Consider the following 26,499-nt stretch of genomic DNA (forward strand, 5'->3'; position numbering starts at 1 on the left):
AGAAAAACGATTTTGGACCCATAATTTCGTCATCCTACAGAGTGCGGCTGATATCTGGCCCCAGGTGTTGAAAGGTGTTGAACACATTGTGGAAGAAAGAGAATCACAGGAGTAGGACATATTTGTGTTGTAAGTATGGAAAGGGTGTGTTTGGTGCGCCATTTTATGGAAATTAGGTTCCAGTGTGTCCACTGAAGGATGTTTTTGTAGGGCATAACTTTGTGAATTCCTGCAGGTGCGTTGTGTTCCCATTAATAATGAAATGCGACATTCTCGAATCTCGAACAAAGAAAGGCTCCAGTCACTGCGTTTTGTTCTGGAGTAAATTAAGAAATGCCTGGGGCGTTTAAGCAATCCTGTGTGAATTCTGTACGGTCGAAGCCTTCCGTTCCAACTTTCAGATGTTTAAAGCACCTCTAATTATTTCCAGAGAAACTCTCAGTAAACACGTCTCGCAGCAAATGGTCAGTTAGGAAAACTAAATTAATTTGCTCCACAAATTTAGATCCCAATTTTCCTGTCGTGCAATCACTTATATATAATTTGTGCTGTCTTTGTATTTCAATTTTCGCCTTATTTGTTTGGGAGGGGGAATGGGTTTGTATTTTCCTTTTGCACACGGTGCAACCCAGAAAAACCCTAGCATTTCACATATGCAGGTTTTGTATTTCAATCCTTCTCTCTCTCTCTCTCTACATATATATCTATCTGTATATCTATCTGTATATCTATCTGTATATCTATCTGTATATCTAACTATCTATCTATCTATCTATCTATCTATCTATCTATCTATCTATCTATCTATCTATCTATATCTATATTCACTGAAAAAACCATAGGTTTCACACATGTTATAGTTAGCTGGACATTTTACTGATAAAAAACCAATGAAATTCCCCCGTTATAGTTACTGCAGGCAACTATAACTCACGCGACCGCAATCCTCTGCTGATGCTAATACTGTATTTAGACACTTATTTGCCCATGTCTTCTTCCATTATATTTTAGCTTTACATATATTACAAATATTTTTTTTTCATAAAGACACATATGTCATCAGCAGAAGATTGCGGTCGCGTGAGTTATAGTTGCCTGCAGTAACTATAACGGGGGAATTTCATTGGTTTTTTATCAGTAAAATGTCCAGCTAACTATAACATGTGTGAAACCTATGGTTTTTTCAGTGAATTTGCAAGGTTTTTTAAATGCTAAGTTACTTTACGCCATTCGTGGCGTGCGCGCCCAGTTAACGCAGTTCGTTCCGTGCGCGCACAGTAAGCACGCGGTGCGCTTCACGCACCGCGCGCCCACTTTACGCACTTAATGCCGTGCACGCACAGTGGTCACGCGGTGCACTGTGCGCACCGCGTGCCCACGTTAAGCGGGATGGGCCATGTACGCACGATGCGCTTCGCGCACCGTGCGCACATGGGGGACATATTTTGCGCATCTTTGTGAAATGTATTCTTTGTTAACTTCTTAGCTGTAATATGCCATGCACAATAGGTGCCCTTCGGGCACCATTTGCACACGGGGTGGGGAGAATGTGGATAATTTTTTTTTTTTTACAAATTTTTACCGTACGCGTACGGTAAGCGTAATCGGCGATTTTCCGAAAAACAAAATTTTTTTTTTTTTGGGGCTTGGGGGTTGTTTGGGGACCCCTGTATCAATGCTGGGTGGTTAGGATCTCATGAAACTGCCTCTTCACACATTTTTGGGGTTCGTTTTTGCTGCCCAACTCAGGAAGCGAGAGAGAAAATGGCGGCCGCCGCTTCCTGGTTTCGACCGATTCGAATGTTTACTAAGATCTAAGAGCCAATCAGAATCGCGCTCGTGCACGCCACCGTACGCGTACGGTAAGCGTACCATAAGCGCACCGTAAGCTGGCTCAGATATATATATTGATTTAAAGGCTATTTTCTCAGAATCTACTGAACAGATTTACACCAAACCTACAAAAGGCACTTCCTTGACCTGGGGACTACCTCTCTGCCAAATTTCATTAAATTCTGTTCAGCCGTTCGGGCTGTAGCCCTGTCTAAAGGTCCTATGGAAAAATGCATGGGAAAAACGCGTTTTGGGACCCCCCTTTTATCTCAGCCCCCGCTTGACGAATCCCCCCGAGACTTTCAGGGTAGGAGCGGAGCATAGCGCCCCACCTATTTTGAAAAATTCGCGAGGATTCGTCGACCGGTGCCAAAGTTATTCAAAATAGAATGTTGCGGATTTCCTATGGAAACGTGGTCCTAACTATAACTACCTACTGGCGACCGCCAGTAGGTAATATATATATATCTATCTATCTATCTATCTATATATATATATATATATATATTATATTATATTATGTTGGGGGGTCCGAGAGGGACCCTCCCTGAGCACAAAAGAATATAAAAACGGGCCCTTCGTGTGCCCCTGTGAGTGAGAATGTGAGGTGGAAGGTATGTAGATGGCTGCCTGCCTATTGATGCATGGCCACCAACGGGGGTTTGATGCAGGACCTGGCCACAGACGCTGTGGCCTCTCCCCGTCATACATGGCCAAAAGCAATTTGTGGTGGGGGTTGGACATAGATGTATCTTATGTATGTATGTATCATAATATACGTTATACGTAACTAAGGTAGCAAGATTTTAACTTACATGAAAAAACGTAGAAATGAACTGGGGAAAACTATAAAACATTAAAGTGAAGTTATACATAGGTCTTCTAATAATCAAAAAACAAATGTTTTAAAAGCAAATCCACCCATTATACATAACTCACATAAATGTAACTTGTACCACTATGAAGTACTGCTTATGGCTGCCTATTACATCACTGATGATGTCTGAAATCTACAGCATTGCAAGTTATACTTATGTCAGTTATGATTAATTGGTGAATCTCTTTGTTTTTTTGGAATGTTCATGTTATATCTGTGCTGATTAAGGCAAGATTGCTGAGAACATATAACAAAGATTGAGGTTGACAAGTCAAACCCTGATGCGCTTCTGACTGTGGTGTGCGTTTTTTAAGATTCAGCATGCTACATCTTTGCATATTGCTACCCCACTTCTTGTGCAACTTACACAATCTAATGTGGTGCCCTAATAGCAAAAAAAAAAAATTCACAAATTTGCAGCAGAGGGTGGTGGAAACAGTAAGATGTGCAGATGTAGGATTTGTGTGGATGTCAATGTATTGTATTTTATGTTAATTGCATTTATATAGTGCTTACTACCCCTGATGAGGCGCAGAAACCCACCCCATGCATTTACTTCAGTTTCTATGTAGAAGATTAAGTTAGCAAAAGTTATTATCATTAGGCTAAGTTCATGGACATGGTTGGTGGGATGAGTAGATAGGCTAGAAGAGGTTAGTTATTGATAGATTGTAGGGATTTGGATTCAAAGAAGGAGAGGTTTTGATCTATGAAGTGGGGTGTGGCCAATTTGCAGAAATACACTAATATATAGTAAGGCAGACATGCATGTGATGGACTAGGCTACACTCAGAGAGAGTAAGGCACACAGAGAATGGAGGGTAAGGGCCCGGTCATTTCATAGAAAGGAAGGAGAGAGAGCAATCAATGGTTATAAGTTAAGGTCATTTTTTTAATGCAGTCTCCTGGGAATATAATGAAAGGAAGATTATGAAATAACATTGAATTTGAGCATATGAAAACGGTAGGAAGACGTTCTGGTAGTTATCACATGTGAGCAGGAGCAGTATGTTGTAACGTCTTTTGTGTTCTTTTTAGCTGTCAATGGTGTTAAAACTTTGTCCTTTGATAGGTAACAATAATAGCAAAGATTGTTACTGTTCTTTTCGACTTTATATTTGGCTCTTCCTATTTTGGGCTACTGTGTTGGATTTCTAGAGAGTTGGTTCGTTGGGTTTGACAAGTAAGATTTGAACGAGTGGACAATCGCTGCAATTGTATTGATCATTCAGTTTTGTTCATGTTTGAGGCTTAGTTGGCATGTTTATAGGGGCATTGGGTTGATCTGATACGCTATTGATCTTAGTAAAGGGATATTTATAAGGGAATTGTTTGAATTGGTTATTTCTTGATCTTAGAGGGTAATGCAGTGGCAGAGGGGCCAGAATTGGGATGTATGACGTTACAACGCACACTTTTACAACGCATGCACTTACAACGCATTTTTTACAACGCATAATCCATTACAACGCATGACATTACAACGCATGACACTACAACGCATTTTTAAAAAATACCTTTACAACGCACTACCATTACAACGCATACTACCTTTACAACGCATACCATTACAACGCATAATATTAAATTACATTTAAGGTAAGTATTAGATAGTATAGGGGTAAAAATTACTATTCTAACTCCAGGGGGTGCAACAGTAGGGTAAGTGTTGGATAGTGTAGGGGTAAAAATTACTATTCTAACTCCAGGGGGTGCAACAGTAGGGTAAGTGTTGGATAGTGTAGGGGTAAAAATTACTATTCTAACTCCAGGGGGTGCAACAGTAGGGTAAGTGTTGGATAGTGTAGGGGTAAAAATTACTATTCTAACTCCAGGGGGTGCAACAGTAGGGAAAGTGTTGGATAGTATAGGGGTAAAAATTACTATTCTAACTCCAGGGGGTGCAACAGTAGGGTAAGTGTTGGATAGTATAGGGGTAAAAATTACTATTCTAACTCCAGGGGGTGCAACAGTAGGGTAAGTGTTGGATAGTATAGGGGTAAAAATTACTATTCTAACTCCAGGGGGTGCATCAGTAGGGTAAGTGTTGGATAGTATAGGGGTAAAAATTACTATTCTAACTCCAGGGGGTGCATCAGTAGGGTAAGTGTTGGATAGTATAGGGGTAAAAATAACTATTCTAAATCGAGGGGGTGCATCAGTAGGGTAAGTGTTGGATAGTATAGGGGTAAAAATTACTATTCTAACTCCAGGGGGTGCATCAGTAGGGTAAGTGTTGGATAGTATAGGGGTAAAAATTACTATTCTAACTCCAGGGGGTGCATCAGTAGGGAAAGTGTTGGATAGTATAGGGGTAAAAATTACTATTCTAACTCCAGGGGGTGCATCAGTAGGGTAAGTGTTGGATAGTATAGGGGTAAAAATTACTATTCTAACTCCAGGGGTGCATCAGTAGGGTAAGTGTTGGATAGTATAGTGTAATATTATGCGTTGTAATGGTATGCGTTGTAATGGTAGTATGCGTTGTAATGGAATGCGTTGTAAAGGTAGTTTTTAAAAATGCGTTGTAGTGTCATGCGTTGTAATATCATGCGTTGTAATGGATTATGCGTTGTAAAAAATGCGTTGTAATGGTAGTGCGTTGTAAAAGTTGCGTTGTAAAGGTTGTTCCCCCCAGAATTGTGTTGGCACTCATCTTTATGAATGAGATCATATCGATTCTCTGATGGATCCCGTTGGAAATAACCAAATATTAACCATTCTTTTGAACTCCAAGTGGTTCTCAGTGGCTTCAATCGTTGCAGGTAAGGAATTCCATAATTTATTTTATTTATTTATTTTGAGAGTTTTATAGAGCGCGAACATTGGTGGCTTGAAAGTACCAAGTAGTGCCACCAAATGTCTTCTTCTTGTAAGCTGTAATTATTTGAAGTGGTTCCAGCCTGGAGCGTAGGTTTGTTGGTTGGAAGTATTTAGTGATTTCTGATTGGAGTGATATTGGTGCTTTGTCATTTATCTCTCTGTGAGTGATGCATAATAGCTTGAAAGAACAGGAGAGATGCAAACATGTATCTTTACATTTAGAAGTAGTCTTGCTGCTGAATTCTAAATTCTCTGCAGCCTTCTCCTGATTAAGTTGAATTCTCTAGTATAATCCTTTAATCCAATTTAGAGAGAATAAGTAAGGTCATTGCTTGTATTTTTTGACAAAATCCACGATGTGCCATGATGCATTGAAGTGTTTCCTCCATCATGCAGAAAGTTTCTTTAGACACCGAGGTGTTATTATTCCTTTCTATGCGTATTTGAGACCTCCCCAAAGGAACATCAGAGTGTAATGTCAGAAAGCGTCTCTCTGTAATTGGCCATTCATGCGCATACTATCGGTTTGCACCCTGCTGTTTTTGGCCCATGCTTGCACATTTGTGAGGAGGGCAGAATACCGTTCATTGACAGTCAGTCAGTCATATACTTTTATTCGATAAAATTAATATCACAAAAAGAGACAAATACAGAAGGTCATTGACAGATTCCCTATCAACCCTTCCCTCAGTTTAACCTTTCAGTTTTTGTCTACCATTTTCGACGACATACCCCAGACTCTCCCATTAGCACTGCTAAGAGCTGAAATTCACTTGAACACGCACATGGTTGCAGAAACTAATTCCAGAGTGACTGAATTCTTGAAAAGGGTTACTACAGTGTCCCCATGTTGTTTTCCTATATTCCACAGCTAGTGATGGAGACTACTACATGACGACTGACAGAGTATTCCTACATCTTCAGTGCCTACATTTGTTTGCAGAATTTTAGCCAACAGTGACATACATGCATTGGTCAAATTCCTGACAAGATGTTTTTCACCAGTGTGGCTTTTCGAAGCCAACCCTGGCTACTCTTGTGGAAAATCCTCAGCAACCCTGGAAAACAACTTTAGCTATGGTGATTGTCAACCTCTTCCTTGGTGGAGGCTGTAAATCTACCAAAATAAGGAAAATGAAGTCCATTACTAAACTTCAAATCAGTCTGGAAATGTCAATCTGGCACTTTGTTTTTCTCTTTTGTTAATCTATGATGCAAAATTAAAGTGATACACATGCCATGAGGTGTTTTAATATGGGGAGCAGAGTTTGTATTGCTTGTTATTTATAGAGCCTACAGCAGACCTGTGTACACTCTTCAATGTGCTGTTATCTTGTGTACATCTGCTTCAGTTCCAAGCCCTGTAGACCAAGGCAGATTCTCTGTTTTCCAATGACTAGCCAGTGGGAACAGCTCCCTTCAATAGATTTATCTCGAGGTTCCAATCCCATAGTACCTAGCTGCAGGGTGGATGTTCCAATGTCCCTTACTATGCCGGGCACATCTTAGATTAAATTGATTCTACATTTAAGTTTGCAAGAGCCGAACACTATGAATCCTTCTAATGCTTGCACAGATGGGCTGCGCTGAGACAGCAAGCTCCCTGTCGAGGAGCTCATGGCTTTACCACATCATTTTCTCACAGGACAGCGAAAACCAGCACAGCATAACCAGCCACAAATGACCAGCTAGCACCTACGTGATTGCAGGAGATGACTACTGGAATTAACTTTTGGGGATAGACATTTTTCATCATCAGACTTTGACCTAGAAGAAAGAAAGAGACAAAGATAGAAAAATTGTCACAAGCGGAGAAAGCAATTACGTGTTGTAATCTGCAATGGTGAGATAAAGACCACCCTCCACTGTGTTTCTTCGTATAAGGCATGAATGATTGAATGTTTCTTGGCCAAATGATCTACGAGGTGATAGGATTCCCTTGCAAGCATTGTTAAGATCTGGGACCATTAGAAAGACAATTTTCATTTTGACTTGCCACCCTGGTGAATTTAATGTCTCCAGGTGTAGCACTTACCACATTAGTACTCATATATCTGTCTGATTTCCACCTAATACGTATTATCTGCATATGCTTCTACATGATTAAATATCGACTTCTGCTATGAATGCCTGACAACCGCTGTTATTAAGTTCATAAATTGAATGATCAAAAACATTTAAAAAAATGTACTCATATATAAGAAACAAGTGAGCCAAGGAGGGAGGAAGTGTAGGGCTTTTGCAAAAAAAAGCATTAGGTGGAAACAAAACTAGGTTGCATTGGCAATTGGTGATCCAAGCATTCGGCAGCGCTGGTGTTGGCCTCTTACGAGAACTTTGGACCCATGTGTATATATATATATATATATATATATATATATATATATATATATATATATTATTTTTTTTTTTTTAAATTAAGGATTTTTTTTTTTTTTTAAATCATAGGTGGAAGTCAGGGTCGCACAAATAAGCCCAAGCACCAAAATAAAAGTGGCCCCCTTTTATTGAATCAGAAAAAGTGACCCACATTAGCAGGTCAGGGCAGTTTTGAACTTGTAGTAACACGTTAAGGGCCATATTTATGACCTGGCTTGCGTCGCTCTTTCACCACGCAACGTGGTGGAAGAGCAACACAAACCATAAGTCATATTTTTTAAGCCACCCAAAGCCACTTTGCTTGGCTTTGAATGGCTTAAAAAATCTGGAGTAATGCAATGCTGTGCAAATTGCTGAGTTGCAATTCGCTACGCAACTCCCATTGTTTTTGATGCCTTTCCAGATTTACCAAACCTGGTAAACCTGGTAATGCGCCAAAAAGATGTGCCTCCCCAGGAGAGGCAGAACGAGGAGAAATATCTTTATTTCTTCTAATTTTTTCCTCTTTAGCAGAACACATAGAAAGAGGAAAAAAAAGCCTCTCAGGATTGTTTTTGTTCAGTAAGATGCCCCTCCCTGCACAAAAACAATCCTGCCTACAACAGCAGCGCTCTTGCACAATGGTGCAAGGGTGTCTGCATTGGTGCTAGGCTGCCAAAACGGCACCAGCACAAGGGAAAAGGACAGGAATGCTCCGTATTGGATAAATAAGGCAATCCTGCCCTTTCTTTGTGATGCAGGGCAGCACAGCAAGGTGACTTGCTGCGCTGCCCTGCACCACAAAAGTCGTAGATATGCCCCTAAGTGTTTCGCATGGTGTGGGAGATTGCAAGCATTTGTGCTTGCTGCAGGCAATGTTTGTGGTAATATCCGGTAAATCAGCGGTAGAAACTGGCCCACCAGACCATAAAACAGGCCCACACATAGGCAGAAAAGTGGCCCACACACTGACTTGTCAGACCAGCTCAACAGGCTGTGCCAGATTGCCCTATTGTCCTGTAGTACAACCCGGGTGGAAGGCAGGATCTAGGGAGAAAATTCAATTTAAAGAATCATAGCCCCCTACCCTTAGACAACCCTTGGCTTTTCTCGGCATGAGCTGCCAAATGACTCCTGTCAAGGCACTGTCCTGGTCTTAGACACTTTCAGTGCTTCCTCTCAAGACCTTAAGGAGCAACACGATACTTTTCTAACAAGCAATGGCAAATCCAATAGGTCTGGCACTAGTTGCCAGCCTTTGGCTTTGTCAATACTTGTTTTGTCATGGTTTTTGCAAAATATTATTGTTGGAGAGCTACTGGGCTCTCACCAATCTAAAAAGAGACATTAGCTAAAAGCAAAAATTGTTTTGGTCTCAAAAATCACACATTGCGATAGTACTCCTGGTACTGAAAGGAAATAATTTGTGTGTGGATGGGCTCCTTCTTTAAGAGCAGAATGTCGTGCTCACAGTTAGCCAGTGCCTGCATTAATCTGACCCTTTGCTTCGAGGTATATGCTGTGATGGTGGAGGAAAATGTGAATGACACAATAACAGGCCAGTGGTTGAAAGAGCTGGCTGAAAGCCCCTATAAGTAAGCAAAATGCACATCTAATTTTAATGAAATCAAACTGCCTTGTCTAACGCCAGTCATAAAAATCTTCAGTTTTGAAGGAAAATCTGCAGTCACATGCAATATGTGAGAACAATCTTAGACTGATTTATTCAGATAGGAAATGTAGGGATACATGGCCGCTAGAGCAACTTGCGGAAGTCTGATACAGGCCATTATAAGTACAACAGAATTTAAAACATAATCTGTGTTTGCTGATTTTTCTTATGTTTTTCTTTTTTCTTCTTTCCTTTTCCAATGCCATTTGAGAACTTCAAGACTGTATTGTAATATAATGTATGAATTTAGAAATGTAAATAGCTTTTCTTTTTCGCCTTATGATGTACCTGACGGCATAAAAATAAAAATAAATAAAAAATAAAGAATTTAAAACAGTTAGACAGAGACAGAGATGTTACAGTTAGATTGCTTCCACATAATAGATTGTTAGCCACTTTAAAAGTGCAATTTCTCTTACTTAAAAAAAACGGGGAAACATGTCTGCGGTTTTAGACCCTGTCTACAAAGCATTCTTTGCTCTTTTTGTGGCATTCCATGACTTGGAACCAAAGAGCGAACTCTTATGCCTCAAGCATTTTGTAAGTGAAGCAGGAAACATGTGTGTTTGCAACAATTGATTGTATTTACATTTGTGTTTTTGTACTTCAGTATCTGCTAAAATAAGTGTTTCCCCCTTGAGCAGGTATTACAAGTGCTACTGCAACTATTCTTAGACGTTATTTTCGTTTGTAAAACAATATAAACAAAGGTTTAGCACCATATGTGCTGAGGTGTAAGTTAATGGACGACTTCCTGTGTTTCCTTTGGAAACGCGTCTGCGGATATCTGCATTTCCTCCGACAAACGTAATATATTAAATCCCCTTTGTTAGCATAAGCAAACAATCTGGCATCATCAAAAATATACTTTGTGGCCAAAGACCTCACACCTTAGCAAAAAGACACTTTTTGCACTCCGAGGTAAATGATCTATGGTGCTCAGCTGTTGCAAAGGCTGAAGCAATACCAAATTTCCTGCATTTTGACATACAGTAAAGTCAGTTGCCTAACAAAATGTGAGGTGGCCCCCTGCAAGATATGCTGAAGGCTCCCCTCACAATCACATCAGTAGGGGTTAGGGGGGCCGGGGCCTACCTGTATTGGTAGGCTTGCCCCCCCAGGGGCTGCTGGGGCCTTTGTTACGCCCTTGCAGAAAGTTTACATATACGATATACACATTTGAATCATTTAAGTAGTCCATTGTTATCCTGAAAATCTGACAGGGCTCTGGCCCCCCTGGACCAACTTTGACGTGTCTGATCCATCTCAACTGCCTTTCTGTCGAATGCTTTCTTATCCTAAACATATTTACATTTTAACATACTTCCCGGCTAATCTCCCAATTCTATTCACTACTAGACGAGTGTAAGACCCTCCCATCATCACTAGGCAAGTATAAATCACTTGCCCTGCCCGACCTACTGCCTGATTTCAAGCCTTGTGGAAATTACTACTCCTGGCAGGCTAGAGTACTGTACTAGAACTTTCAGACCATGGAGGCAGTGTCTCCTTCTAATATAATTCAATGCAGCAATTGGGGTTCGGACGTGCATATCTGAGTGGCATGAAAACGACATTTTGTCACATACTTTTGCATCCCGTTCTGTCAGAAGTGGAAGGTCGTGAAAAGAAAGACAGCCATACAGCGGCTGCTCCCCCGCTATGGGGGAAGAGCGTTGTCTCCCCTACCAGCCTCAAAACTTTAAAAATAAAACAATATTAAATGTGTTTAATATCGTTTTCTTTTTATTTTAATAGCTGAGTCCTGGGGTAGGTCTAATTGGGGGCCGTCGTGGAGGGGGAGTGGTGGGCAAGGCACTGTTGTCAGTTCGCATGGGGGTTTGGCTGGCTGTCTCAGGACGGCCAAACCGACATGCGCACTGAAGTTGACTCCAACCCGAGCTGCGTTGCCGGGTTGGAGACAGCAAACACAGGCTCCCTGTCTCACTGGGAGCGCAAATCATCGGCACTCAGGCCAATCACAACAAGAGGATGGACGGAGTGATGAAACTTTACGACCACTCATCCCCAGTCAAGAGATCTGGGTTTTATTTATTGTGTTTTTGCTCACTATGCCACCCCAGTTTGGACCTAGCCATATGCAAATCAGTCTTGAAACTGCTCCTCATGGGAACAGTCCTGCCCGAACTGCCAGGCTAGGACCTCCATGGACCAGAAACATGCACCTTTGGGACCGGTTTTGGGGTATCACCTCTTATCAGCCAGGCTAGCTTGAATCCAGTGGCACAGCAAGCAAGGGACCCATGCCTGGCCATACCCTTGGCCAATTAGGGCAAACATAACAAACACAACAGGATGATGGATGGAGTGCTGAAACTTTTCAACCACTCATCCCCCAGTCAAGAGATCTAGGTTTAATCCAAAAGAAAACAAAACCGATGGATTTAGGCCTAGATCTCTGTACTGGTGTCAAGACTTTGGCCACTACTACAGCCAAAGCGAGAGGCAACTCATGGACAAAGCAAATTAAGCATCCATGTAGGAAACGAAAGTGTGTGACGCCCAAAATCCTGTTGAGACAATGCTTAACTATGATAAGAAACTCAGGTGAGGAAAATGGCCGCGCAAATGGGTACAGATCCAAAGCAGGTCAGCGGTCTAGTGTTTCCCCTCACGTGACAATTAGGGAGCTCAAGGTGCGCGTTCCACAGGAGAACTGCGCACTTCAACTGTAGTTTTCTGGAAGAGAGTAGCGTCACTGTGAGGCGCAGAACTTGTTTGGTATTTACCTCAGGAAATAACGTAAACACAATTCTTTGGTTCTATAACGCATGCGCAACGTGGGATTCGACTATCCTGACAAGAATTTATCGAAGGAAGAGAATTTCAAGCAACGCTTCAGCCTACATGTTCCAGTTGCGGTATTTGTTCCAACCTTCCTAGCATTTCTAAGGTAACACCTTTGTAACGCTTATGTTCCCGAGGACAGTGTGGTAAATTTCAACCTTAAAGAACTAAAGTGCTTATTTGACATTATAAAAACTTTCTTGCCTGAAGCACCTGAAACCAAGACTTTAAAATGACATGGGGTTTCCAGTTACTGGTGTATTAGAGGGAGTTATAACTTCTTCCAGAATTAATTACGGACAGATAAACTAAAGAGCTACTACTCGTAGCTAAGGTGAATAGTAGAGCGCTAACTAAGAGTACACATTCAGAGTTTAGTTCTTTGGGAAAACAAAAAACGATTTACAAGTGCTGTCTTCCTTTACATTCAGATGCAGAAAATTAACCCAATTATAAAACATCACAGAGAGAAGCAATAGCCTGGGGTCGACAGGGTAAATTTAGTGTTGTAGTGTTACATCTAGCATTAAACATGTTTAGGCAGTTTTTACATGTATGTCTTTAAATCCAGGTGCAGTAAGAAGATCCACCCAGACGACCGAGTGAAGTACCACCAACTTACCAGGCAGTCTCTCTTGTTTCTCATCCACTTCCCCTTTCCCCCCTGCTTTAGTCGCTACCTCGAGTTGATCTTGGGTGGCGCCTGAGGTGGCGGGGCGTTGGGACCATCATCGGCTCCTGTGGAGATTTGGTACTTTGACAGATTGAAGTGCCCGCTAATCCACCTGAGTCGATATGGCTGAGGGTTTCGATGTAAAGGCTTTGGCTGGAGTGCTTGAAGGTTTACAAAACCAATTGACTCAATCAGCTGATGAAAATCGAAATCTTAGGGATGAGATTAGGAGGTCTCAACAGGAGACTCATCAAATTAAATTGAAAATGGAAGAGTTCCTTGCTGGAACCACTCCATTGGAGACAACCCGTGGGTCAGCGGCAGAGGTAGCTACACAAGTTATTCATTCAGTTGCCCCAATAGTACCTTTAGCTAATCCAGAAAGATTCAATGGGGATCCTCACAAGGCGCAGATATTTCTAACACAGTGTTCCTTACACTTTTTGTGTAGATCTGTAGTGTTTAAGGAAGAGCAGGTTAAGGTTGCATTCGTGCTGTCCTACTTGAGTGGTGATGCTGCCGCCTGGTCAATGCCTTTGATCTCTCGGAATGACCCAGCCCTGTACGACTATGAGCTTTTTAAGAAGGAATTTCTGAGAATTTTTGATCGGAGAACCGCCAACCAAGCCACAGACAATGAACTGCTGGATCTGAAACAAGGGAGTCGTGATTTGGTAGCGTATATCGCACAGTTTAACAAACTGATTGTGGAGACCAACTGGCCAGAGGATAAACGTTCAGCCTTATTCTATCGAGGTCTAAAGGACGACTTAAAAGACGCTCTAGCCCAAATTCCCAAGAGACCTCAAGAAATTTCAGAGTTGATTGACCTAGTCCTTCAAATCGATCATCGATTATATGAAAGACGTTCGGAGAAGAAGAAAGAGTTCCGGTCTTTTGTTACCCGTTGGGACCGTGTCAAGACAGACAGTAGCAAAACAGATGCAGTTAATGGAGAAGAACCTATGCAGATAGGATCCATTAGAGGGCCTCTTACCAAAGAAGAGCGAGAGAAAAGACGGACAAAAAATCTATGCATGTATTGTGGAGATTCTGGACATTTTGTCAAAGACTGTCTCAAAAAACCCAAGACCAACTCGGGGTTAAAAGACAGATCCCATCAGTAGAGGGAGTTGCCCTGGTGGGAAACAAGGATCAGTCGACTCCAGAACACCAACAATTGGTTAATACACTACAATCGTCAGCTCCGCATTTGATTGTGTCATTTACCATTAAGTTTGGGCACAAGGAGGTTCCGGGGGTGTCAGTCATGATCGATTCTGGAGCCACAGGGAATTTTTGTGACCTGAGCTACGCAAAAGAAATAGGAGTAAGAGCAATCAGAAAGAAGAATCTAGAAGTCGTCAAGTCAGTAGATGGCTCAAACCTCACGTCAGGGCCCATTACAGATGAAACTGAGACTTTAGAGCTAGTTGGATTACAGAGTCACCGAGAGTACATAAGATTCAATCTCATTGATGCTCCACAGTTCCAACTGATTCTTGGTTTACCCTGGTTGACTGAGCACAACCCCACAATTGACTGGGAAAGAAGAACAGTCAAAATGAACTCTGCGCATTGTATCCAGAATTGTTTCGCAGGAACAAAAACCAGGTCAGAAGGAACTCCAGCTACAGAATTGGCTCAACTCACCAATTGCATATGTACTTTAAGAACACAAGAAATTCCAGTGGAATATCAAGATTTGGCAAGCGTATTCGACAAAAGAAATGCGGAGAGACTTCCGCCACATCGAGAATACGATTGCAAGATCGAGTTAGAACCCGGAGCCACCTTGCCGTGTAGTCGTATCTACGCCTTGACTGAAGCTGAAAATGTCTATCTCAAGGAATACATAGATGAATACTTGAAGATTGGCTTCATTCGACCTTCCCAATCGCCAGTGTCATCGCCGCTATTTTTTCGACCCAAAAAGGACGGAACTCTTCGCACCTGTATTGATTACAGAGCATTGAATCAGGTAACTGTGAAGAACCGATACCCGTTACCTCTTATTTCACCTCTATTGGATCAGGTCAAAAGAGCTAAAGTTTTTACTAAACTTGATTTACGTGGCGCTTATCATTTGGTGAGAGTGGCTGAAGGTGATGAGTGGAAAACAGCCTTCAGGACAAAATATGGCCTTTTCGAGTATCAGGTGATGCCATATGGATTAAGCAATGCTCCTGCGGCATTCCAGCATCTTGTAAATGATGTACTTCGGGAATATCTGGATCGAGTAGCCGTGGTTTATATCGATGACATTCTAATTTTTTCGAACAGCCTGGAAGACCATGTGAAACATGTGAGAGCAATCTTACAAACATTATTAGAAAACCATCTATTCGTCAAATTGGAAAAGTGCTCTTTTCATGTGGAGCGTGTGGAGTTCCTCGGTTTCATAATTTCCGCTGAAGGAGTTGCTATGGATCCCGCAAAAGTGCAAGTCATTCAAGACTGGTCTTCACCGAAAAATGTGAAGGAAATACAAAGTTTTCTTGGCTTTGCCAATTTTTATCGAAGATTTATTCCAGATTTTTCGGCCAAGGTGTCCCCTATTACCCAACTCCTGAAGAAAGGGAAAAAATTTGAGTGGTCCAACGAAGCTGAAGAAGCATTTCAATTCCTTAAGAAAACCTTCATCACAGCCCCAATCTTGATGCACCCAGACCCGGAGCAGGCCTTCTTTGTGGAAACCGATGCGTCAGACTTCGCTACAGGAGGGATTCTGTCACAAAGGGACAAACTGACGGGGCAGCTTCATCCAGTGGCATTTAGATCAAGAAAGTTATCAGAACCGGAAATTAACTATTCAATTGCAGACAAAGAACTGTTGGCGGTAAAAGAAGCCTTCCAGGATTGGCGACACTATTTATTGGGAGCCAAGCATTGCGTGACAGTATTCACAGATCATCGTAACTTGCAGTTTCTGAAATCAGCTAAAACACTCACTCCACGGCAATTAAGATGGTCTTTGTACTTTTCAGACTTTAACTTCGTGATCACCTATAAACCTGGAATAAAAAACGGAAAAGCGGATGCCCTGTCCAGAATGAATGCACCAGAAGAATTGAGAGTCCCTAAGGTGGAACCAATCATTCCGTTGGATAAAATTGTAGGAGCTGTCCATCTGGAAGAACTTACTCAGGAAATCCGAGAAAACTGCTCAGACCGAGTTTGGGAAGAATGGGTCGGAGAGGACAACAAGAAAACTATATCAGAAGGTCTTCCGTACTATGATGGGAAATTGTATCTACCCACTGAAGACTTACAGATCAAAGCTCTGAAAGGTTGTCATGATGATCGTTTGGCGGGCCACAAAGGCGTAAAGAAAACTTTGGAGTTGATTGAAAGGAATTTTTGGTGGCCTGGCATGGCAGCTCAGGTGGGACAGTACGTTTCAACGTGTGAGACTTGCATAAAAGGGAAGCCCAGTAGACAGGCTCCACAGGGGCTATTGCAGCCCCTGCCTAATGCACCATACCCATGGCACACTGTGTCTTTAGATTTGATAGTAGATCTACCAGATAGTCAGGGTCATACAGTCATAGTGGTGTTAGTGGATTCATTTTCCAAAATGAGCCATTTCATTCCGTTAAAGAGATTACCAACAGCTCCCCAACTAGTTCAGATATTTAATCAACACATAGTTCGAGCACATGGAATTCCACAAATAATCATTTCTGACAGAGGAACTCAATTCATTTCCAAATTTTGGAAAACCTTCATGCACAGCTTAGGGATTGACACACGATATTCTACCAGTTATCATCCTGAAACCGATGGTCAGACTGAGAGAGTCAATCAGGAGCTGGAGCAATATCTGAGACTTTATTTGTTGGAGCAGGATGGAAACTGGTCGAATCTTTTGTGGACTGCGGAGTTTGCTTACAACAACGCAGTGCATAGTTCAACTGGGTATTCCCCGTTCTATCTGAACTCTGGAAGACACCCAGATTTAATGATGGGAAAATTAAACGAAACAGTGCCAGCAGTCACAGTAATGGTGAGGGAGTTGAAGAACTCATACAAAAGGGCACAAGCAAACTTACTCAAGGCAAAAGAGTCCTACAAAAGACAGGCTGATAAGAAGAGACGGGTGGGCACCCAGTTCGTGGTGGGAGATCAAGTCTGGTTGTCCACCAAACATCTGCGACTAAAAGGGAATAGGAAGTTTCAGCCGAGATTCCTCGGTCCTTTCAAGGTCCTTAAGATCATTAATCCAGTAGTAGTGAGGTTACAACTGCCTAAACAGTTAAAGATCCATCCAGCTTTTCACATATCACTGCTAAAAAAGAGTCCTCCTAATGCAAGGCTGAAACCAGACCCCCCCGCAGTTAGAGTGGAGTCCGGAGATGAATTCGAAGTGAGCAGAATTTTAGACTCAAAAATCTCCAGAAATACATTGCATTACTTGGTTGATTGGAAAGGGTTTGGGCCTGAGGAAAGATCGTGGGAGCCTCATTCTAATGTGCATGCACCCAAGTTAATTAGAGAATTCCATAAGATCAATCCCATGAAACCAAAATTGGGGGAGCCCCTTTTGGAGGGAGGTACTGTCAAGACTTTGGCCACTACTACAGCCAAAGCGAGAGGCAACTCATGGACAAAGCAAATTAAGCATCCATGTAGGAAACGAAAGTGTGTGACGCCCAAAATCCTGTTGAGACAATGCTTAACTATGATAAGAAACTCAGGTGAGGAAAATGGCCGCGCAAATGGGTACAGATCCAAAGCAGGTCAGCGGTCTAGTGTTTCCCCTCACGCGACAATTAGGGAGCTCAAGGTGCGCGTTCCACAGGAGAACTGCGCACTTCAACTGTAGTTTTCTGGAAGAGAGTAGCGTCACTGTGAGGCGCAGAACTTGTTTGGTATTTACCTCAGGAAATAACGTAAACACAATTCTTTGGTTCTATAACGCATGCGCAACGTGGGATTCGACTATCCTGACAAGAATTTATCGAAGGAAGAGAATTTCAAGCAACGCTTCAGCCTACATGTTCCAGTTGCGGTATTTGTTCCAACCTTCCTAGCATTTCTAAGGTAACACCTTTGTAACGCTTATGTTCCCGAGGACAGTGTGGTAAATTTCAACCTTAAAGAACTAAAGTGCTTATTTGACATTATAAAAACTTTCTTGCCTGAAGCACCTGAAACCAAGACTTTAAAATGACATGGGGTTTCCAGTTACTGGTGTATTAGAGGGAGTTATAACTTCTTCCAGAATTAATTACGGACAGATAAACTAAAGAGCTACTACTCGTAGCTAAGGTGAATAGTAGAGCGCTAACTAAGAGTACACATTCAGAGTTTAGTTCTTTGGGAAAACAAAAAACGATTTACAAGTGCTGTCTTCCTTTACATTCAGATGCAGAAAATTAACCCAATTATAAAACATCACAGAGAGAAGCAATAGCCTGGGGTCGACAGGGTAAATTTAGTGTTGTAGTGTTACATCTAGCATTAAACATGTTTAGGCAGTTTTTACATGTATGTCTTTAAATCCAGGTGCAGTAAGAAGATCCACCCAGACGACCGAGTGAAGTACCACCAACTTACCAGGCAGTCTCTCTTGTTTCTCATCCACTTCCCCTTTCCCCCCTGCTTTAGTCGCTACCTCGAGTTGATCTTGGGTGGCGCCTGAGGTGGCGGGGCGTTGGGACCATCATCGGCTCCTGTGGAGATTTGGTACTTTGACAACTGGTATGAATGATTGACATTGTTCAGCCTTTTGTCCATCAATTGTTCTTTTATTATTCGTCAGCAGCATGCCAGCAGTATGAGAGCAGCATATAGATTGGCTGTATGGGATTCTGGGAGCCTGTGCGGGCTGCGGGGGCCTGTGTTACACCACTGGCTTTGTGGGTGTATAATGGTGTGTACCATCTGATTAATGGATGTGTAGGCAAATGATGGAGGTGTGAGGGTATATGGTAGTGTCTGTGGGTGTATTATGGAAGGTGTTTCACCTAAATATGGTGGGTGTGTACTAGTGGGACTGTGTTCATATATGATGGTAAATGTGTGGCCAAAGATTGTGTGTGTGTTGGCTGATGATGCTTGTTATGTGGATGTATGATGGTGCGGGTGTTAGCGCATCATGTTGTGTGGGCATACAATTGTGTGTGGGGGTGGATTGATGCTGAGTGTATTGGTGTATGATGTTGGCTGTTTGGGAATGTGATGGTGAGTGTAATTTGTATGATGGTGGTTGTGTTGGTGTATAATAGTAGGTGTGTGCCCATATGATGATGGGTGTGTGGATGTCTGATGATGGGTGTATATGTGTCTGTTGGTGGTGTCTGGCATATGCAGGTAGATGTGTGGAGATATTATCATGTGTGTCTGCTGATAGGTGTAACTAACTTTGTAATGGTGAGTGTGTGCACCTATAAAAGTTGTTATGGGTATGATAGTGGGTTTTCATCAATCTGATGGGTGGTGAAGGGGTATGTTGTTACTTGATGGTGAGTGTGTGAGCTTGTGATGGTGACAGTGGAAGATGCCTCTGTATGGGGTGGTGGAGTGGGGGGAGTGGGATGCATAAAAAAACACAAAAAACCCTTTCCTTCTTCGCCACCCCAAGTGTCTCTCCTCCATCCTCGCTCTTTGCCACTGGAAGTACCCAGGCTCCGGGACTCTCCCAGCCAATCACGACGCTGCCAAGCCGTCATCCACACATAGGGAGGGAGTGCACTACTCCTGCTCCCTCTGATGGCGGACCCATCCCGACCTGGTTGGAGTCCCACAAAGAAAAAGAAAATTATAATAACTTCTTGTTATTATCATTTTATTTTTATTTTGCACTGCCCAACGAGCAGTGGGGCGACGCTCCTCTGGCTTAGTGGAGGAGCTGCCACTGGATGGTGGCTGTGCGAGTGTCTGATAATGTGTGGCCATTTGATGGTGAGTGTGTAGAATATGATGGTGGGTGTGGTAACATATGGTGGGGGTGACTATGTGGGTGTTCTTCTGTCACTATTCCTCTCTATTTTCCCTGCACTTCTCTCTCACTCTCTATGTTGCTTATCTCTATTCCTCACTCTGTTCTCTCTCCCTACCCCTGTGTTCTTAAGCCTTTGTCCTTAAAAATATTTTTTTTTACACACCTTCCCGATTTCCAATGCCCAGGGGTGTTGGGGGAGGAATTACAGCACTTAAGCCTACCCACATGCCTGAGGTCACAAGGTGTCATTTTTAACCACCCCTACTCTGCTCAATGGCAGAATTAGTGTGGTCCCCACATCTTCTGCTTTGCCGAAGAGTGGGGGATATATTTATTTCCTGTCTCTGCTATGCTCAAGCAGAAAGGATTTTTTTAAATAATCACTCTGAATGTTCACAAACACCGAGAGAGTCCCTGCGCTGGCAAAGCGATCGGTCGGGCCTGGGAGAGGGGGGCTACAGGGGGTGCTAGTGGAAAGCTTTGTGCAGCTTTTGTTGCAGGGGCCCGATATTGCAGTATTCTTTGACAACTAAGGACAGGGTATTGTGTCACCCTCCATCCTGTCTTGCCCAAGGACATGATGTCCAAGATCATTCCCATTCGTATTCCTGCACGCAGTTACTAAATGTTGTGCCTTTCCACTGTGCTCTCCTGGATCAGGAATAATGTTCCATGACAGTTGCAAACATACTTTATTTTCCCTGCCCTGGGTATGCAGAGTACAATGTACATTGTTTTAACTCTTATCAAAGGAGTGCACCAGTATCACCTGAGTATCACCTGAGAGCATCCGGTCTGCAAATGTCATTAATATAGCCTTATAGCCCGCCGTAGCGGGCTATACCGGCTATTAAAGGCCCGCTGCAGTGTTAAAGGCCCGAGCCGAAGGCGAGGGACTTTAACTAATGCAGCGGGACTTTAATAGCGGTATAGCCCTGCTACGAAGGGCTATAAGGCTATTAAAACATTCTGCCACTAGAGGGCAGAATGTTCTTACAAAACGAAGCCTTCAGGGAGCGCGAGGGGATTCAAAACCCCTCAGGCTCCCTGAAGTCTTTGTTCACAGCCAGAGCTGTGAACAAAGACACATTGGAATGTTGGTGCTCCGGGCTTATACCAGCCATTATAAGCACGGAGCACTCCATTGTTTTCAATGGAGCTCCCAACATTCCAATGTTCTGATACAGATGAGACAATGGAAATACGTCCAAAATGGGTGACACAAGTTCGACTCTGTAGACTGCAGGAATGTGATCCAGAGCACAAGCTTGTCTTTCACTCCAGACTGGAAGGGCAGTAGGACATCCTGAGCAACTTGATGGCTCTCTCATAAGTCACAAAGAATCATCAAACTTTGCAAACAGAGTCAAGCCAAACAGATGGTGCTAGCAATATTCACAAAGCAGTGGTGATAGAAGACTCAGCTTTCCTTTATCTCTTCAAACTCTGAGGCCCAGATCTACTAAGATTTTGCCGCTTTTGTAATACAGCTCGATGCTAAATCCATTTTAGCATTTACTAAGTCATGTAAAGCTGATTTACGTGGCTTTGTGTAGTTTAGTCAATACAAAGTACCACAACAAAATGCATAGCACTGCCTTTTATTACTTTGCATTGGGTAGGTGTTACATGGATGGAACATGAGCATTCCCATGCATCCACCCATATATTTTGATGCAAATTCAGATTTACAAAAACTTGTAAACTTAGGTTTGTGCCAAGATGGCATTCTGCATCACACATAGAAAGAAGAAATTGCCTCTTTTGAATGTTTTCACAAAAACAATCCTGCCCGTAACACAGACACTCTTACAGCATGGTGTAAGGGTGCATATATTGGCGCTAGGCTGCACACAGTGCAACAGCGCTAAGAGAGAGCATAAGTGCGTCATGTCTTAGTAAATATAGCGCATTTCTACTCTCTCCCTTTCATGCGCTGCAACACAGCAAGTTGCCTTGCTGCATTGCGTGAAATATAGGCAAACCTACACCTAAATCACCGTCCACCCCTACATGAGCAAGTCACTCTGGGTGATCACCACAACAAACAGATGTGCTCATGGGAGAGCACTCAGCATAGATTTCTGCTGATGACATGCAATTGAGTTTGAGCTTACTTGCCAGATAGACAGCTTTGAAGTATAATCCCACCTCACCCTAGCCTTGTAAAGCATGTTAATTGAGGTACTCCTGGAAATATTGAAACACTGAGGCCCATATTTGCCAGGATTTTGCATGATGTTGTGTCACTTTTCTGCTGCAGCCCTGCCATTTTGGCATTGACTAACCCACACGAAGCCAATGCGCATGGTTTAGTAAATACAAAGTAACGCTACATAGCGCTGTCTTGTGTATCTTTACATATTGACCTTTTAGACCTGGCTTGGGTCTGTGGAGTCCAGCCTGTAAGCTGTGTGGAGGAGATATGTTTTCAGGCCTCTTCTAAACTGCAGTAAATCTTTCCTAGTATCATGCATAGCAGGCAGGTGTTCCACAGGCAGTTAGCAATAGTGCAGCAGACAAAACGGCACCTCGCTCGGGGGGAGGGGGACGAGGGGCCACCGCAACCTACTCATATTTGTTTTTTACTGTCAAACATGGGTATGGGGGATCCAATTTTCAAGTCTCGCTTTAGCCTAGACATTTTTGATTTCACTAAATGTTAGTAACATTGAGAATTTTCAGCTATCCCTCTTCTGTTCATTCATATTTTACTTCCGCCCACTACAACATTCGGCATAGCACAATAGGTCTTCCGACTTCTTCAGCCATTGGTTAACTCTGAGTGATGACATTCTGCCCTTTTACAAGAAGCATATCCAAACACAAAGTAGTGATCTTAAATGCCAGGAATTACTATGGCAACGTGTGCTTTTCAACACCAAAATATCTTTGCTTTAAGTCAATGTGTTTTGGATTGACAAATGCCTGCCAGCTTCCCCACTGTTAAGATTTGCAAAAAACATGTCAAAACAAGCACTTACACATTGGAAAGGTTGGCATCCAAAACCAGACGAGTTGGCATTGCCAAAGCTTGTTCTTGCTTGCATTGGGGCACATAGCACCCTTGCTATGCCACTGTCCAATGGGTGGAGCACTGAGCTTGAAGGGAAAATATCAACAAATGTTTTCAACCTAGGTGGTCGATTGGCAGGTAGAATTGGTGTGTCTGATCTCTTACTGCTATTGTTTTCATCAAACGTTTATTAGATGTATGAGTCACCTTTTTGCTCTATGTGTATGACTAGGGTACAAAGTTTAATTATTTTAAAATGAATAATTTTGATGAATCAGTGTGCTGAAAAATCCCGACTATTTCTTGCTTTTTCTTTATTCAAATGTAGTATATTTTTTATAACGCATAGGCATATTTAAATATATTATAAATTAAGAACTTTGATTTCACATTTATATTTCATATTGAATATTTAACAATAACACATCCAGTTAATGATGGTTTATCTTTATATTTTTCTAGGTTTCTAGCTAAAATATGGCAGAATACAGTCACATGGAACATTTGGATATGCAAAGACCAAATTTAGGAATTTATTCTGGGATGAATTCTCTTAACGGTGACGTAAAAAACATTATGGACACACATACACAGAAAAAGTATACATATAGTTCAAGTCCCGGAAGGAACATGTCTGAAGACTTTTCTGATTCCTACTTCACGCTGTCTCAGTTTGGCCGGGAAAGCCCACGTTCTTTATCGGTGGCTTCTGATGTTCGAAATCCATTGTCCTCGGCCAAGACACAAGGGAGCACACCATTTTCTTACAATGGTCATCATGAAATAGAAAGAACCAAATCTCCGCCTTCTTGTCCGAGCTCTCCCCAGGACCACACGTACAGTCCACGAAGAATGCATATTGGTGCCTATCCCCACAGTGACATAGAAATCCCATACCAACTCCTGGAAATGCCTCCATATATGAAACACAATGACAGAAGTAAATCCTACAATAATGCCTGCTCCGGGCTAGCAGAAGGAAGGAAAAGCACTGGTTCCCTTCTTCCCATGTGGAACAGAAGATCAGGAAGTGAAATTGCTCTTTCTTCTGGTAGCCGATCAGGAGCCATAAGCGTCCCCTCGAGTCCAAAGCAAGTCAGGAGGATGAATGGGCCAGACCACCATACACTTCAGCCAAGAGCACTAAAATACAAAATGGCTGCCAACGAAGCCACTCTGGGCTCCAGTCCCAGGAAGTATGTGGGGGGCTCACTTAGCCACATGGGTGCGTACAGCAGGTCCCTCCCTAGGTTGTACAAATCTGTGGAAAACCAGGGGGTGCCTTTTAGTTTACCACCACAACCTTCTTTAGACAAGACCAGGAGAAAAACTCCTGGCGACAAAAACCTACCTCAAAATGGACAAGAAACTGATAATTACCTTAATTTGTCTTCGACTACCTCTGTGGTTTCTCCATTCCGAAATTCTACTCCAGACGGTACTCATTATACCAGCTCAACGCTAAGTGTTCCATCCAGCCCCCGGGTAGCTAGAAAAATGCGCCTCGCGTCTTCCTCGTCCTGTGGAAGTGACGAGTTTGAAAGGCTCGGGCTCCAAGTTTCTAACCCCACTCACCTCTTTCCTGCGGTTGACATGGACAGTATTTTTTCCGTGGGGAGAAATGGTTCAAATTCGAAAGAGTTGGACAAAGCAGATTTGGAGAGACCCAAGCTGACAGGGAATGCACTGTCGGCTTCTTTGCGGGAGAGAAAGAACAGTATTGGGTCTGTTTTGGAAGGCGAGGACCTCCTGGACTACCACAGAAAGCAGAGAGAGGAAAGGCTGAGGGAACAAGAGATCGAACGTCTGGTAATCATTTAACAATTATGCTCCACAAAATATAAATGTATCTTGAAAATTACCTACCACGTTTAAAACCTCACAACTGCTGTAATGTTATTTTTCTACATCTTCATTTTAAGTTGTGATACGTTAAACTTGGTGGGATATGACACATAAAATGGTATGATGTTGATGTTTTGGTATCCAACATTTTATATAAGCTTTTTGACAAAAAATTATGTACTATGTTCTTTTCACCACCACTTTATTTCAGTTTATGCTTCTGCTTTAATCCAGTTTTTACATGGCCACGTTACGCGTTTTATTTCCTTGTACAACTGTATCATTTCTCAACAAGGGTGAGTAACTTTGCAGATTCTGAGTGATTACTATTTATTTTACCAGTAACAATGACATGTTTTTTAAAGGCTGTCACTGTGTACAAGTGTGGTGCATAGCTGCCAAGGTTTTAGATTGCTTTGCGTGACATTTTCATAATTTCATGGTAATTATGAGTGACATTCCCACAAATATGAGTGACACTTTCACGCAAGCAAATCAAGAAATGAAGACAAGCGAAACATATAAATATCAGAAATGACACCCATTTGAGCAAAGCCACTAATGCCTCAGATCGCTTATGTGTGACATTTTTATAGATTCAGTGGATTTATGAGAGACATTCAGCGACTAAATGTGTGACTCTTAAAGCGACACTTTCCTGCAACCAAAATCATGCAATGAAGTTCATGGAAACAGACAAATATCAGAAATCACACTCATTAGTGCAACAAGAAAGTCGAACTCTGCAGCAGGTGCTTTTAAAGCTATTATTTAATTTCTAAATAATCAGCACCCTCTACCCCAACCTCAGCTCCAGGTGCGGCTGAACCACAAGTAACAAAGGGGTCTGTGTGACAAAGCAGCAACCCACTGAGCTATCCGCATTCAATACAGTTCTGTAATATGCTGGTAGACTTTCTTTATAAGGAGAGTGAAAACTGCCAGTGGAGAACACTGTGGCCTCTCTCCAGCTGGGACATTATTGTTCCTTGTGCTGGAGGCAGTGGGCTGGTGTCCTCAGACAATGGCAGATCCCTCTCATATATCGTTTTGAACACACAACGTTATGTCTTCTGTCATGTAAACAAGCGTTTCTACGAGTGTCCAAAGGTAACAAAATTGTGGCGAGCTAACACATTTCATCATTTTGTTATGATAGTCAGAGTGACATCCTAATTGGGTAAACGTTTCTGATTTTGCAGCCATATTGTCGAAGTAAGACGTCATTATGCATTCTTGGACCACTCACAGGTTGTCTTTTTGTGATGCACGCAGTCCTGACGTATTCTTGAAGTCCCAAGAGCCTCTCTGATTAACTAGCGATGTCTCTGATCCTGAAACTGTCCTTACAGTTTTCTGAGATAGGTGCAGATATCAACAACCTTCAAAGATATGGCTACACATACCAAGAACGAGCAAAAAACGAGCCACCGATTATGTCTATTAATTGTGCTTTTTTTTGTTAGCACAACTTCAATAGAATTTCTACAAGGTCTATTGACAGAATTCCTATAAGGTCTCCTGACAGAATTTCTATAAGGTCTCTTGACAGAATTCCTATAAATCTCTTTGCAGAATGAGGAGAGCCAAGGAATGAAATGGAGAAAACTATGCTTGGATGTGAAAAAATGAGAGAGATAAAGATTAT

At 42.3% G+C, this 26,499-nt stretch overlaps 1 protein-coding gene across 3 annotated transcripts in view; it reads left to right on the forward strand.

Annotated features, from left to right (window-relative positions):
* Window positions 1–26,499, forward strand: part of PHLDB2 (pleckstrin homology like domain family B member 2) — a 484,972-nt gene that overhangs the window by 63,262 nt on the left and 395,211 nt on the right. For all 3 annotated transcript variants that reach the window (XM_085622330.1, XM_085622331.1, XM_085622332.1), the window contains exon 2: window positions 23,469–24,815. In XM_085622330.1, coding sequence (XP_085478456.1) covers window positions 23,484–24,815 — 1,332 coding nt within the window. In that variant the 5' untranslated portion in view covers window positions 23,469–23,483. The remainder of the gene's footprint in view (window positions 1–23,468; window positions 24,816–26,499) is intronic.

This window comes from Triturus cristatus, chromosome 8, assembly GCF_964204655.1.
Source record: "Triturus cristatus chromosome 8, aTriCri1.1, whole genome shotgun sequence".
NCBI lineage: Eukaryota > Metazoa > Chordata > Amphibia > Caudata > Salamandridae > Triturus > Triturus cristatus.